Source organism: Mytilinidion resinicola (assembly GCF_010093595.1).
Source record: "Mytilinidion resinicola strain CBS 304.34 unplaced genomic scaffold BDZ99scaffold_11, whole genome shotgun sequence".
Taxonomy (NCBI): Eukaryota; Fungi; Ascomycota; class Dothideomycetes; order Mytilinidiales; family Mytilinidiaceae; genus Mytilinidion; species Mytilinidion resinicola.
The window spans coordinates 1,506,823-1,519,136 of NW_022985447.1; the positions used below are offsets into that span (position 1 = coordinate 1,506,823).

The window sequence follows — 12,314 nt, forward strand, 5'->3', positions numbered from 1 at the left end:
TACCGTATTATAAGAAAACACCTCCTAGCTCTAACCTGGCCCAGAGGGGATCCACCTCTCCCCCGGCCTCGCAGCGACACTCGCAGCCGTCTCCCCAACCATCTCTGAGACGAGCGCGGCCGTGCCCGCGGGAACCAGCTCCTCGGCTTCTAGACTAATAAGCGCGCTGAGGATCCAGTCTTGGCAGCGGTCCTGCCACTTATCAGCTTTCCCATTCCCATTCCAATTCCCACAAGAAAGCCTAGGCGCCTCAAATCAAAAAACTACAGTAAACTCACCACCCCATCCCTCGGCGCTGCCTCCCTACTCACCACCTCCACCACCTCCCGATACCTGTTCGCCGGGATGTCGGCGATGACGACGCGCCCTTCGCTAGAGGTGGTGGTCACCGGATGGCCGCTCCGGGCTTCGAATCCGTAGGTTAAGGTGGCGTGGTCGAGGACGACGACGTTTAGGAGCAGGCCGAGGTGGTGCGGGGGCGTGGAGAGGAGGAAGGACCAGTGGGAGCGGGCGGTCGGGGTCAGGCCGGGACCTTCTACTAGGACCGAGAGCTGGTGGTGCATCTTTGCGTGAGGCGCGGGGGAGGTGGGGGAGGGATGGGGTTTAAGAGATGGTTTGGGGAGGAAGGGGACTGGAAGGGTAGTGATGGGGTTGGCGTTGGATGATGTGGCGAAAGGCAGGGGGGTGTTTTGATGCTGGAGGTGTTTCAGGGGAATGGGAGGGCTGTGCCACGGCGCGTGGGTATGATTATGGCATGTTTCGAAGAGCAGGAAGAGTTACTATAGGGCAAGTGTTTCATGGGTTGGCAAGGCCGTGCCGCAGCGCGCAGGTATGATCACGGCACGAGTATGCGAGGAACAGGTCTAGAGAGTAGAGTGTGTTGGTTGGTTACTAGTACAATACTCAAACAAGGTAGCAGGAGAGTTCACCCCTTCCGCCTCCTGCGGCCTCCCTTCTCCGCCGCTTTCTCCGCCTATCGCCTGCGCTTCTTTTCGATAGGTGCCGCCACTTCGGGATCATCGGCCCCATCCCCATCGTCCTCGTCTGCGTCTTCGTCATCTTCGTCCACTGCTCGAGCAGCATTGGGGCGCTGAGCTCCTTGGAAAACGTGCGGGTCGTTGCGCTGTCTAGCCTGGTTGTCGGCGCGTTTGTCGATAAGCTGTTGCCTTAGCTCTGTCTCGCTGGCCAGAAGTTTCCTCTCAGACTCTTCCAGCTTCAACCTGGCCGGATGCTCTGTTTCTAGTTGCTTTTTCGTCTTCGCTAGCTCTTCCTGGAACTCTAGCCTCGCCCCATCCCGGATGGCTGGGAGCTGAGCCTCTAGTCTGGCGATCTCGTCGTTGTGAAAGATGGCGTAGACGTGTTGCGGGCGAGTGAAGTGGATGGCGCAGCTCTTCTTATTTGCGACTCAAAGCTTGGTTGGAGGAAGGCGAGGCGGAGACGCAGGAACCTTTGCCCGGATCGATCTCTACAATGCCTCATCATAGGAATCCGTACACTCGTCTACTGCTACGTGAGGAACCTCGTAGTATTTTCAGCGTTTTAGAAAAGAGAGAAGTTCGGCATGTAGTAAACTCGCAAGGCTACCCCAGACGGCGTCAACTGGGCGTACGCAGATTGGAATTTTATCCGCTGCGCCCGGGTTCTATTAGTAGGTTGAACCGCAGACAGTGGCAGGAAAGTGTACGGATACCTCTAGAAGGCACTGTACCTACGACAAGCGAACTTGAAAGTGCAAATTCTTCGGGTGAGAGCGGCGTAAAGAGGTCGGGTAGTAGCGGAGATATGAGCTGCTTCTTGGAGCTCTTCACCGTCTCGCGTGATACTAGACTTAACCAACAACCCCACCGTCCACACTCGACAACTTGATCTCTCAACATCCACGCCCACCTCACCGCACGACCGCAAGTACGTCATCAACAAAGAGCTCCAAACACACCTTGCCTACGTCTTCAAGGCGACGCTAAAGAAGCCGCCCACGAACTCCGTCTCTCGCGCTTCGGACTAGTCGCTGACAACATGGTGATAACAAAGGGCAGTGAAACCGTCGCCTTGCGGTGGGAAACCGCGGAAAGATGGGCAATTCTGGAAGGTAAGTGCGTGCAATTCACCATTTCAAGACGACGCACTGAAAGCCGTCAGTCGCGAACTCGCGCAGCCAAAACAAACAGACGAAGATAAACACCGTTCGCCAGAGCGACAACCAAAACAACAACAAAACACTCGACCCTCAACACCACCACCGTACCATCGCCCGTCCTCGCCTCTTGAGCCTCTGCATATCAATTTCCCTTACCCGTCGTCGACTGCGGAGCCGAACGACCCAGATATGTGCCCGTCCGCCGTAAACATGGATCCCGTTTCCGATACGAGCACCACCGCTGCCTGGGAGTCGAGGTCTACCTATGAGTTTGGCACCGCCGCAGTCTTCTCTTCCCCGGCGCAGGCCGAGCCCATCGACTTTAGCTTTAAACCTGCTTCGGCTTCCACGCCCTCTCGCATCCCAGCCTTGGAAGTGGAGGTCCGTACCCTACGGGAAGCTTTCATCGCAAACACTGCCGAGTCGAAGCAACTGCGAGAGACCATCGCGGCCCGTGACAAGACCATTGCCAGCCTCAGCGAGCAGGAAGCCATGGTCTTCACCAAGGGACTCGAGCTCAGACGATTGAGAATGGAGATCAAAGCGCGCGATGAGATCATTGCTGAGCTTCCCAAGACCGTGAAAGTCAGCAAGTGTTGCTGTGATGGTCTCCAGAAGGAACTGCAAAAGTGCCAAGAAGAGCTCGAAGCCAAGGACAAGAAGATTATTGAAATCAAAGTATTCAATAAGAAGGAAGTCGCTGCAAAGGATCGGCATATCGAGAGCCAGAAGAAACAGCATAGAGCCGACGTCGAGGGTCTGAATAAGCGCATCAAAGCTCTGGACGTCGTGATCGATAACAAGGATCTTGCTATTCAAGCAGAAGCAAAGCTGCACCGAGACCTCAAAGTCAAGCTCCAGAACAAAGAGCGGGAGGCCAACGCGCTGACGAAGAAGGTCGCGGAGATGACGAAGGAAGCTGCCAGGCTAAGCAAGCTGAAGGAGAAGACATGGCAGAAGCTCGACACGTCCAGAGCCGTCGCCACCGAACTGGAGCAGAAGCTGAAGCATGAGGAAGAGACTCGCCATCTGCAGGTCCGCAAAGGTATCGAGGAAGTCGTGGCGCCTGTGTATTCGATGTCTGGAAGTGAGCTCAAGGCCAACGATCTTCTGTACGAGACCGTCCAGGCGAAGGACAAGAAGATTGAGGAGCTTCAGAGCGAGATTGCGGCCCTCAACATCTCCGCAGACCTCATGGCCGAGAGCGAGGAGAAGCTCAGGAAGCAGCTCGCAGAACGTAGCGCCCAGAACCTGGATACCAACGCCAACTTCACCGTTGTCCAGGGCAAGAAGGGCGCGAAGGGGAAGAAGCCTAAGCCAGCTGCGAACAAGTTCCAGGCTCTTCAAGAGCCAGATGATCCACCGGTAAACTTTCATGGTTTTTGCGGGGCGAGTTTAGTTTGCATGAAATACTGATTGATTCCAGGCCCCTCCTGATACGAAGCTGTACGATGGTTTCACTACCAACACCGGCGCAGAGATGACCCTTCGAAAAGGCCCAGGCGGTAGGAAGTATTATGAGAAGATCACCCGTCATGAGAAGGATCGTTGGAATGCTCAACTCGAAGAATGAAGACCTGGCTCTGCTCCGCCGTCGGTCTTGAATGATGTTGAGACAGGTATGTATCCCCTTTGTCGATGCTGTGTCCATACAGTTCTGTTTGGACGGCGAGTCTGAAACAGGCCTGTATTGGCATGCTGGTTCTTCCTCTGACTGCGGATCTAGACTTCTTGGGATGACTGGGTTTAAAAGGTTGGTGATTCTGGTTCTCTTACTGTATCTTGGAGGAATACCCCGTCGGCTTTTCTTGAGCAAGTTGTATGGCTTGGGGTAGGGCTTCAGATGTTAGCTGCAGTAGTAATAGAAATACTGCAGATTCATACAATTTTTGAAGCTGTGAATGAGTGTCATGTCATGCTCGAGGTCCAAGAGTCCAAGTCTGCGCAGTTTGACGCTACCTCTGAGCTACCTCACCTACCATTTGCAGTCTACACTCCCTATACTTTTGATACACACCCACTCGGGGCACTTACCTAGCACCGCCTGAAGTCCCATGGTTTGTAATTGTGAATCGGAAAACAACAGCTTTGACTCGCCCGATAGCTTTACGACCACATCAAACGAGGTAGAATCGACTGCCACTTTATGTTCCACGAAACTTGCCGAGAATTCTCTGGTATCAAAACCCCAACATTACGGCCTCTTCCGCTCCACCAAACAAACAACCTTGGAAACCCCTCCACCGTCGTATCCGGAGGAGCGGCGATCCTCACTGCTATCGCAAGTGTATGGTAATTAACAACTTCAGAACATCGATTGAGGCGCTAACATGGACTATAGATGGCGGACCCAGACGCTGAAGAGCATTTCGAACGCTGGCTTGAGGCCGAACGCGAGGCGCACCTATCGTACTCAGACGGTGTAATCTCATCGTACCTTCGCCTCACACCGGACGCAATCGAAGCGCATATACGAGGATCTCGCGAGCAAGACGATCACCATGAAGATTACCAGCCCTATCCGGAAGCGGCTCTTGCTGAAGCCCCTCGACGGGAGCTTCGTGACGTCATCGAAGTGCTTGAAGCGCAGCTGTACAAAAAGGACACTCTTCTTCGAGCGAAGGACGATAAGATGTCTGAAAGGAGGGAGAAGTTTCGGCTACTTACCGGGACTTTCACGGTACGAATGGGTGACATGCAGAAGCAAAAGGAAAAGCTGGAGGAAGAGCTTGCAAGTGCAATACAGTGGAAGAATGAGTACAAGGCTTCCTCCAAGACATTCGAGGAAGAGAACACTCGGCTGCGATCTGAAGTTGAAATCAAGGCAACTGCGCTTCTCGTTGCAGACGGCGAAACATGAAATTTCTCATTTGCGTGCGGAGGTGGAAATCCAGGCGAAGTCTAATCGTGAGCTATGGCAGAAGCTTGAGAGGACTAGGAAGTGGTTTGTAGAGTCCTTCATATGGAAGAACAAGAATTTGCCCCCGCTGAACGAGATGGTCAGCGGCAAATCTAGAAAGTGTTCATCAGAAATAGAGATTGCAGCATTGAGAATACAGAGCTGACCCGACCAACTTTAGCTGCGAATGACGGCATCCAGACCTACCGGAGAGACGAGAGCTGCAGCCTCCACAAGGCTCCCAGCCGCTACAGCAACCTCAATGTCTAGTGCTGGAAAGGTTGCGAAGGCATCGGCTGTTGGACTAGTACCCACTGCCAGCTCCGAGCTGACCCTCAAGCGAAAAGCAGTCGATGACACGTCAACGCCTGCTACTACAGCACCGTACCTGCGGAACAGTCGACATGCGTTGCTATCAGCTTTGTCGCGTTTGAGCCCGAACAACAACGTCTCGGAGCCAACTTGCAAACGTAAATCAGTCGCTGATACATCGTCGGCCGCTACTGTTGCGCCGTCTCTGCGGAAAGATCGAGGTTCGTCGCAAGCAGTCTCGTCGCAATTGAGTCAAAACAACAACGTTTCCAAGCCGACCCCCAAACAGATGTCAGTCGCTGAAACACCATCGTCCGCTATTGCTGCACCGACCCTACGCATCAATTGGCCCTCGTTACTAACAGATTCGTCGCGCTTGGATCATAGCAGCAACGTCTCGGGTACTGGCTCGGGGACGATTGGAAATTATCCACCTTCGTAAGGGTTCGATGGAGATGCTGAATGTTGAGTGTCTTCAGAGTTGAATGATGAAGTATGAATGCTTGCCTCGAGGTAGCCTTTGCAGGAACCAACCATGGTTCTTTCCTTGCATTGGAGAAGCTAGTGTAGAGTAATGAAGGCCCAAAGAACGGCAGACCAAGAAGTGACATGCACAACGCCGACTCTGGAAAATGCGTCGGAGGAACTTAGAATAGAAGCGGTGAGCAAGTGCACATAGCCTTCTATCGTGAGTCTCTACTTACAACAAAGTGATTGGGACCCGATGTGTGCTATGCATATGGGACACATTTTGGATGGCCGCGTCCTAAACGGGTTAGCGCCCGCCGACCGACTTAAGTCCAACCTCACCTCCTCACTTTCCACCGCAACCACACCTCTTTCCCTCCTCTTGCACTTCAGTCGAGACAACCACTCATGGCCTGAACTACTTCCTTGAGAGATCTGCCCTTTCACTCTGTCGCAAAATGTCTGGGCGCGGCCGGGGTCGGGGTCGAGGTCCAGGACAAGGAAACGCCTCTCATGAACGTGAGTGAAACCATCTCGACATGATTGAGACGCGACGCTGACTTTTCTTCCAGAATTGATCGACCGTCAACCTCCCGAGCACACCGAACGATATAGAGACCAAGGCCTTATTCCGATTAGAGCTCACCCGGCACTAAGAGACCGCGCAATCAGAGCCAGCAATGATCTCCATGTAGCTTGTTCTGAGGAAGAGTTCGAAAGGCTCAACTACGGACGATGGGAGTTGGTCCAGGATCTGAAGTATGTCTATGCCTATCAGCCCGACACACTGGCACGGCTAGCAGCGCTAGGAGATATCGACCTCCGACTCTTTTATGATCGTGATGCGTTATGGAAGAGAGCGTATAAGAAGAGACAAGAGGCAGAGAAGGAAAAAGATCGCCAGGCATCAGAGTTGATTGAATGCCAACTCGACGGCCGCATCTGGAGAGATCAATGCCTCACAGAGCAGGAGGAGAAAGACCGCCTAGCATCAGAGTTGGCCGAGTGCCAGGATGACGCCCGTCACTGGAGAGATCTATGGATCGCAGAGAAGAATAAGAAATATGCCGCAGAACAAAAGGCCAATCGTGTTACAGCGGAGGTGGCGCGCCTTAAAGCAGAGCAGCAAGCATTGCAGCGCGAAAATTTCCAGCAGGCGAGGAGGATCAAGTATCTTGAAAAAGAAGTGCAAACGCACCAAGCAAGTCTTGCGGAGCCATCAAATGATGCCCAAGAGACTTTGCCGACGCAACAGGATCCATCGGGACGTCGTTCCGAGCTTGCAGGCAATCCCAACATCCATCAAGGAGGAGTATCTGTGGAGCAACCAAGTGCTGTGGCTGACGAGGCTGGAGAAATGGATGAGATGGCTCCAGCGCAAGAGCTGACCAGATTGCTCACGCTGAAAGATAGCAAGTACGCTGTCCTAGAAGCGCCAAGCGGTAACCTTCTACCAGCCCATGGACCTCAGGACCCCAGTAGCGCTCAGAACCAGTACTCCGGCACCCATGGCAGTGGCACCGGCGTTGAATCTAATGCAAACCGCCAATCGTCCAGGGCGGCAAGACAATACGCTCGGCGTATGCAAGACGAATACAACCAGCGTCGATGATCGCAAGCAGGAATTCCATGCTACCAGTCTTTCGAATCAGCGGAAATGATTCTCGAGCTCTCCAAATTCAGCTCTCGGCTGTCGGAAGTTTAGAAGATCTCATGGTCGTTCGTTTTCCCGTTGTACCCTGTATTCAGCCCGTGGGAGAACGCAATATGAGCGAGGAGTGATGGAACTGAACGACAAGAGGACGGACGGAAAGTTGTTGATAGGGGTGCATCGGAGCTTCAAGGAGGACATGTCTTGTAGTTTCTCCTTGTAAAGAGAGGATGCCGTTGAAGGAGGTATGGAGAGCTTTACGTGTTTGGTTGGTACTTCGATTGCTTTACCACTAGATGACGAGTTCCATGTTCGAGATATTCGGACCGCGGTGCTTTCCGGTCGGAATGAAGCCTCATAAAGTTCTTAATCATGACTCTATGTGCACTGATTCTCCGCTTATAAGACTACTTCGTTGCGTTCTCCATCCTGATCGCTAAATGCCAGCTCTATGATCTTTCTGCCTTCGCAAAGGGTTGGTCCAGAGGAGAAAGTGGTCTACCGTCATCTCCTTGTTGCGCGACTAACATGCTGTTCAGATCCCTAAGACCCCGGTGTAGCTAGCCGCGTAGCATCATAAAAGTGAACACGAGCCTCAGATAATGTACTGCACCTATAGACATGGATTGAAAGCCGATCCGACCATCCGCAGCCTCATTTGATCCCGACAGCCTGAAGGAACTCGTCCTTTCTTCCCGCTCCATCAACTTCAATGCTTCTGACGACCTCTCCCATCGTCTCCACCTCTTTGATCCCTCTCAGATGTTCAAACTCCCAAAGCTGCCCCTCTTCCTCGTAGCGCACCTGGAAAGCTTGCCAGTTCTCCTGCTTCAGCGTGTTCACGTGATCATTTACTGCAGCCACCGGCCCAGAAAAGATCATTACGCCTGGGTATCCGGGTTTGGTGATACCAGAGACCCCAGGAATGGCGGGATTGAGTGCCATTTTACGCTTCGAAGTCGCCAAGAGATGATGCAGCCAGATAACGACGGTTTTGGAGCCTGGGATACGCTCACGGTAGGTATCGGTGTGCAATTGATCATGAGTGGCCTTATTTTGATCCAGGAGAACCAGGAATTGGGCAATGATTGCGTCCAGAGATTCCTCGCCCTCTGCCAGCTCGAGATTGGCAATCCCGGCTTTCATCCGATTTCGCAGGTCGGTCTTGAACGTGTCGCTTGCGGATACAACTTCTGGGAATCCAGAGCTGGGATAACTTTCTGGAAGACGAAGGATCAGTGCAGCGGTTTCTTGGGCGAATTTGAGTTCCCTGGACTTTTCTGTGAAGGTAATTTGGTCGGGGTACATGGCGTACAGGAGTTCCAGCTCCACAGCACGGCGGTCATCTTCGGGGTCTGCCATATTGATGGATGGGCAGATAGGATGTTGGCATCACATCTTCACGGGTTGGTGGGAGAAAAGAGAAGATGAGACGAAACGAAGTTGGGAAGAGCGGCTCGGTGTTTATTTTGGCCGCGATGAAAGGGGTTTAGCTTAATCCCCGCACGTCCCATCAATCTTTCCCTCTCGTCTCATCTTTCTTCCCATCTCTACATGGGGAGCAGACGAAGTCACATTCCAAGACCTTCAGAGTCACGAAATTACTCGAGGGGAAGAGATACGCCAAAATTGAAGATGCTGCATAGTGGCTGCCGCGGACGGATTTGATCTCGTATGGATAGATACATGCTGCATCTAGGAATGCCACCCTTACTGATAATGCCCTACGATAGTGGAGGCATTTGCCGCCAGAACGGATGGGCTTTAGAAACTAATTCTGCCGAGGTGTTCCTCTCTATGCCTACTTAGCTGCCTTTTATCTACAATCCTATAAATTCGAGCTCTGTTTTCACACCTGCATAAGTGCAGTTTCAACCATGAGTAAGCAGTACTGAGTTGTGAGTCGAGCAGCTTGTTAGCGCCTGGTTCCAGTTTCTGTGCCTGAGTCTGTGGCAGTGCAACGGAGCAGGCTGGGGAAGGTTGGTTCCGGGGTCCACGGCCAGAGGCTGACGTTTCCGCAGCACTCATCGGCGTTTCCGATGGACTTTCACATTTTTGCATCGAGAAGGGTTTGTGGCAGTGTAAAATGAGCAAGCCTAAGTTCGGCCCTAGGCCGTAACCCAGTATTAAGCCTCAGAAGGTTCCAGACTTCCCAGGCTCCAGTTCCGGCCCTCAAGCCTCGAGTAAACTTGCCCTTTAATATGTAGCTTGCAAAATCGCCTTCGCCTTTTGCACGCCCGGCGTATTCACAAGGGATCTTGAACTATGTCCAGTCGACTTCTAGAGTGAAAATGCGACCCCTTTGGGAGTCATCATTTTCGTGCGATTTTAAAAGCTGGCGCCCTAGCGACGGCCTCTTGTCGACTCAACTTGGCTCTGGAAAAACTTGTGGTTGGCTGAAATCGTGCCTGTGCACAACGCCTCCTTATCACGGTCAAAAAAGTGGCCCAATGCGTTGTAGCCACAGTGTAGCTGACTTACGAATGGGTATATACAGCCTCTATTTGCGTCTGGCAAGCCGTAAAAGAGGGCAATCTACCAAAGGAACGTTTCAAAGTACCAGACTTTCCATGAATTCAGCTCAAGCCCGGTAAGATGTATTCTAGAAAGGGGCATTCTCCGCGCCAACTCCACTTATTTCCCCTGTGGCGTTAACACTGCGCTGGATCGCTGGACGCAGCGTAGTTTAGTGTGTGCATGACCCAACTTGGCTTAGCGGGCTTGGCGAGCCAAATTATTTCCAGTCGTGAGGTCAGCTCGCTTCCAACGCAGTGAAGGAGGAGCGTGCACACACTAGACGAAACACAACGTGAGGCTGCGTGGCTGGGCCTTCAAGCGTTCACCGTGAGTGGTAGCTTAACCTCCATCGAAGCGCTCTCAGCGGTAATTCGCTAATTTCAACCAATCTGGCCCGGCCAATACGCCACAGCCAATACGCCACAGCCAATACGCCACAGCGTTCCCCTTCCTGATGTCGAAGAAACACTCAGATACACAACAAATGAAGCTTTGCCAAAGCGGTTGTGGACTTCAAGCTTAGGTCCACCAACTTCAGCAACGTTAAACCAAAGACGGCAGCGCCTCATAGACTGGAGCTACGGGCGAAAAATACAAAAGCCAAGATGCATTCACCAGCAGCTGATCTCTCCAAATCCTTCACTCCTACATCTACACATCCTGCAATTTGTCTGTGCCGCAAACCACCATGTATTCCCTTCACCACCGTATTTTAATAGTCGTCGGCCTCGCGTCGTTTGCAACGGCTTTTAACAATAAATTTCCAAGAGCTACGCCAACACTCGAGGACTACTCCGTGAACGGGTTCACGCCAAAACCAACCGGCGACCCCCTTCTTGAACTGCGAAAACGAGACCCAAGTGTTTGCGGGTTCGCGAGCTACGAGCCCTGGGTATCTTTTACCTGCCACAACGGTGGCGTGTGCGGCTACAATACGACGGTCGACTGGTGGGGCTGCTGCGCTGGCCAGTCTGCCGGCGCCGTGACAGGTTGCGCTATTTTCACCAGCTGCGTGGACTACACGGACATAGGCTCGTGCGCGGCCAACCCGGAATGCGCAACAAATTCTCAGGTGGTTGCTTGGTATGTAAATGTTCTGCCCTCGTCGTCCACTCCCCGGCCCGTTTCTCCGTTTAACGCAAAATGATATCAATCAACGAACGCTACTCTTGCTTACATGACTGCAGCTCTAACACCGAGTCCGCGTGGTGCGCCACCGATTCCCTCTCCCTCGGCATCGACACCTTCACGACCTTCACAAACCTGCACTGCGACGTGTCTTCCTTCGTGGCGTACTGGAATCTGGTGGGGACGCTGATCGAGGGCAGCTCCGCCGCCGACTCGGCAGTTTCGTCGTCTCCCTCGAGCTTAGCTAGTGCGGCTGTTGTTACCAAGGCGCCGACGACTGCAACGACAGCGTCTAGCTCGGTTGGTTCAGTGGCCGGACAGCCTCCGGCGAGCAGCACAACGTCTGCCGGCGGTGCGGTCACTAGGACCGGCGCGGCGGTCGTGGGGGCTGCTGGGGGGATGGCGGCACTCGTTATGCTATTTGCTTAGGGAGAGATGTGAGTACTCCTCCGAACAGCAAGTGAGGTGGCGCCATTGGGGGCTGTATATGTACGAGAAGACAGACCGAAGACGAAATGAAGACGAACATTAAGACTCGAGCGTATGAAATACATCTTAAAACTGATTGCAAAATTATATGTCGAGTGATCCCAATGACCAATATGGATCAATCACTTACTGCTCGCAAAGGATGGAGCAAAATGCCTGGGCATCTCAAACCTAAGTGGGAAAGCGCACTGACGTTGAGACAAGACAGTCTAAAGCAGCACTCTAAATCCTCTTTGGCTTCTTTACACCACATCCATTGAAGCAGCCTTGTAAGCAGCGGCATGGCTTCTTCCGCAAAATCCATTGTCCCAACAAGTTACCTCGGAGTACTGACCATTGTGGCCAATGAGCGCACAAGCTGCGCCGGAAGCCTCAATGACGAGAAAGGCCTCAAAGCTGACATCGCCCAGAGCATCCGCGCCCAGTCCATCGACTCCCCGTTGTATCAACTGCTGCTGGTATCTTAGAGATGGAGCTTAAACCCCTGGTGTTAGAGGGCTGCCGGCGGACAGCCACAGTGCTAGAAGCGAGAGGGTAGACGCAACTTCCTCAGAAGTGGGGTGCAACAATGATGCGGAATATGCTCAACCTTACTCCACAACTCCTCCGCCCATCCACGTCGTCCGGTTCCAGATCTGAGGATTCGATTGAGCTTGCCTTAGCTTCGCCCGAAGGCTACTAGTCCCCAGCACTACGCAGAAGTGCAAGCTCGA

General features: G+C 52.9%; 6 protein-coding genes across 6 annotated transcripts; 4 read left to right on the top strand and 2 right to left on the bottom strand.

Moving 5' to 3' along the window:
- Positions 1 to 30: 30 nt before the first annotated feature.
- Positions 31 to 563, bottom strand: BDZ99DRAFT_389948 (uncharacterized protein; the record flags this gene model as incomplete). The annotated part of the gene is made up of 2 exons (XM_033715662.1): positions 31 to 192; positions 279 to 563. The coding sequence occupies 2 exons, from the start codon at positions 561 to 563 to the stop codon at positions 31 to 33; spliced, it is 447 nt and encodes a 148-aa protein (XP_033576178.1).
- Positions 564 to 2,151: 1,588 nt separating this feature from the next.
- BDZ99DRAFT_463996 (uncharacterized protein) lies at positions 2,152 to 3,961 on the top strand. Its single transcript, XM_033720201.1, has one exon. It carries the CDS (start codon positions 2,348 to 2,350, stop codon positions 3,551 to 3,553), a length of 1,206 nt encoding a protein of 401 aa, XP_033576179.1. The 5' UTR covers positions 2,152 to 2,347; the 3' UTR covers positions 3,554 to 3,961.
- A 103-nt stretch (positions 3,962 to 4,064) lies between these two features.
- On the top strand, positions 4,065 to 5,351 carry BDZ99DRAFT_463998 (uncharacterized protein). Its single transcript, XM_033720202.1, has one exon. It carries the CDS (start codon positions 4,479 to 4,481, stop codon positions 4,995 to 4,997), a length of 519 nt encoding a protein of 172 aa, XP_033576180.1. The 5' UTR covers positions 4,065 to 4,478; the 3' UTR covers positions 4,998 to 5,351.
- On the top strand, positions 5,299 to 5,790 carry BDZ99DRAFT_521656 (uncharacterized protein; the record flags this gene model as incomplete). The annotated part of the gene is made up of 1 exon (XM_033725650.1): positions 5,299 to 5,790. The coding sequence occupies one exon, from the start codon at positions 5,299 to 5,301 to the stop codon at positions 5,788 to 5,790; it is 492 nt and encodes a 163-aa protein (XP_033576181.1).
- Positions 5,791 to 7,724: 1,934 nt separating this feature from the next.
- BDZ99DRAFT_464000 (uncharacterized protein) lies at positions 7,725 to 8,874 on the bottom strand. Its single transcript, XM_033720203.1, has one exon. It carries the CDS (start codon positions 8,827 to 8,829, stop codon positions 8,122 to 8,124), a length of 708 nt encoding a protein of 235 aa, XP_033576182.1. The 5' UTR covers positions 8,830 to 8,874; the 3' UTR covers positions 7,725 to 8,121.
- Positions 8,875 to 10,327: 1,453 nt separating this feature from the next.
- On the top strand, positions 10,328 to 11,540 carry BDZ99DRAFT_464001 (uncharacterized protein). Its single transcript, XM_033720204.1, has one exon. It carries the CDS (start codon positions 10,673 to 10,675, stop codon positions 11,129 to 11,131), a length of 459 nt encoding a protein of 152 aa, XP_033576183.1. The 5' UTR covers positions 10,328 to 10,672; the 3' UTR covers positions 11,132 to 11,540.
- The last annotated feature ends 774 nt before the right edge of the window (positions 11,541 to 12,314 follow it).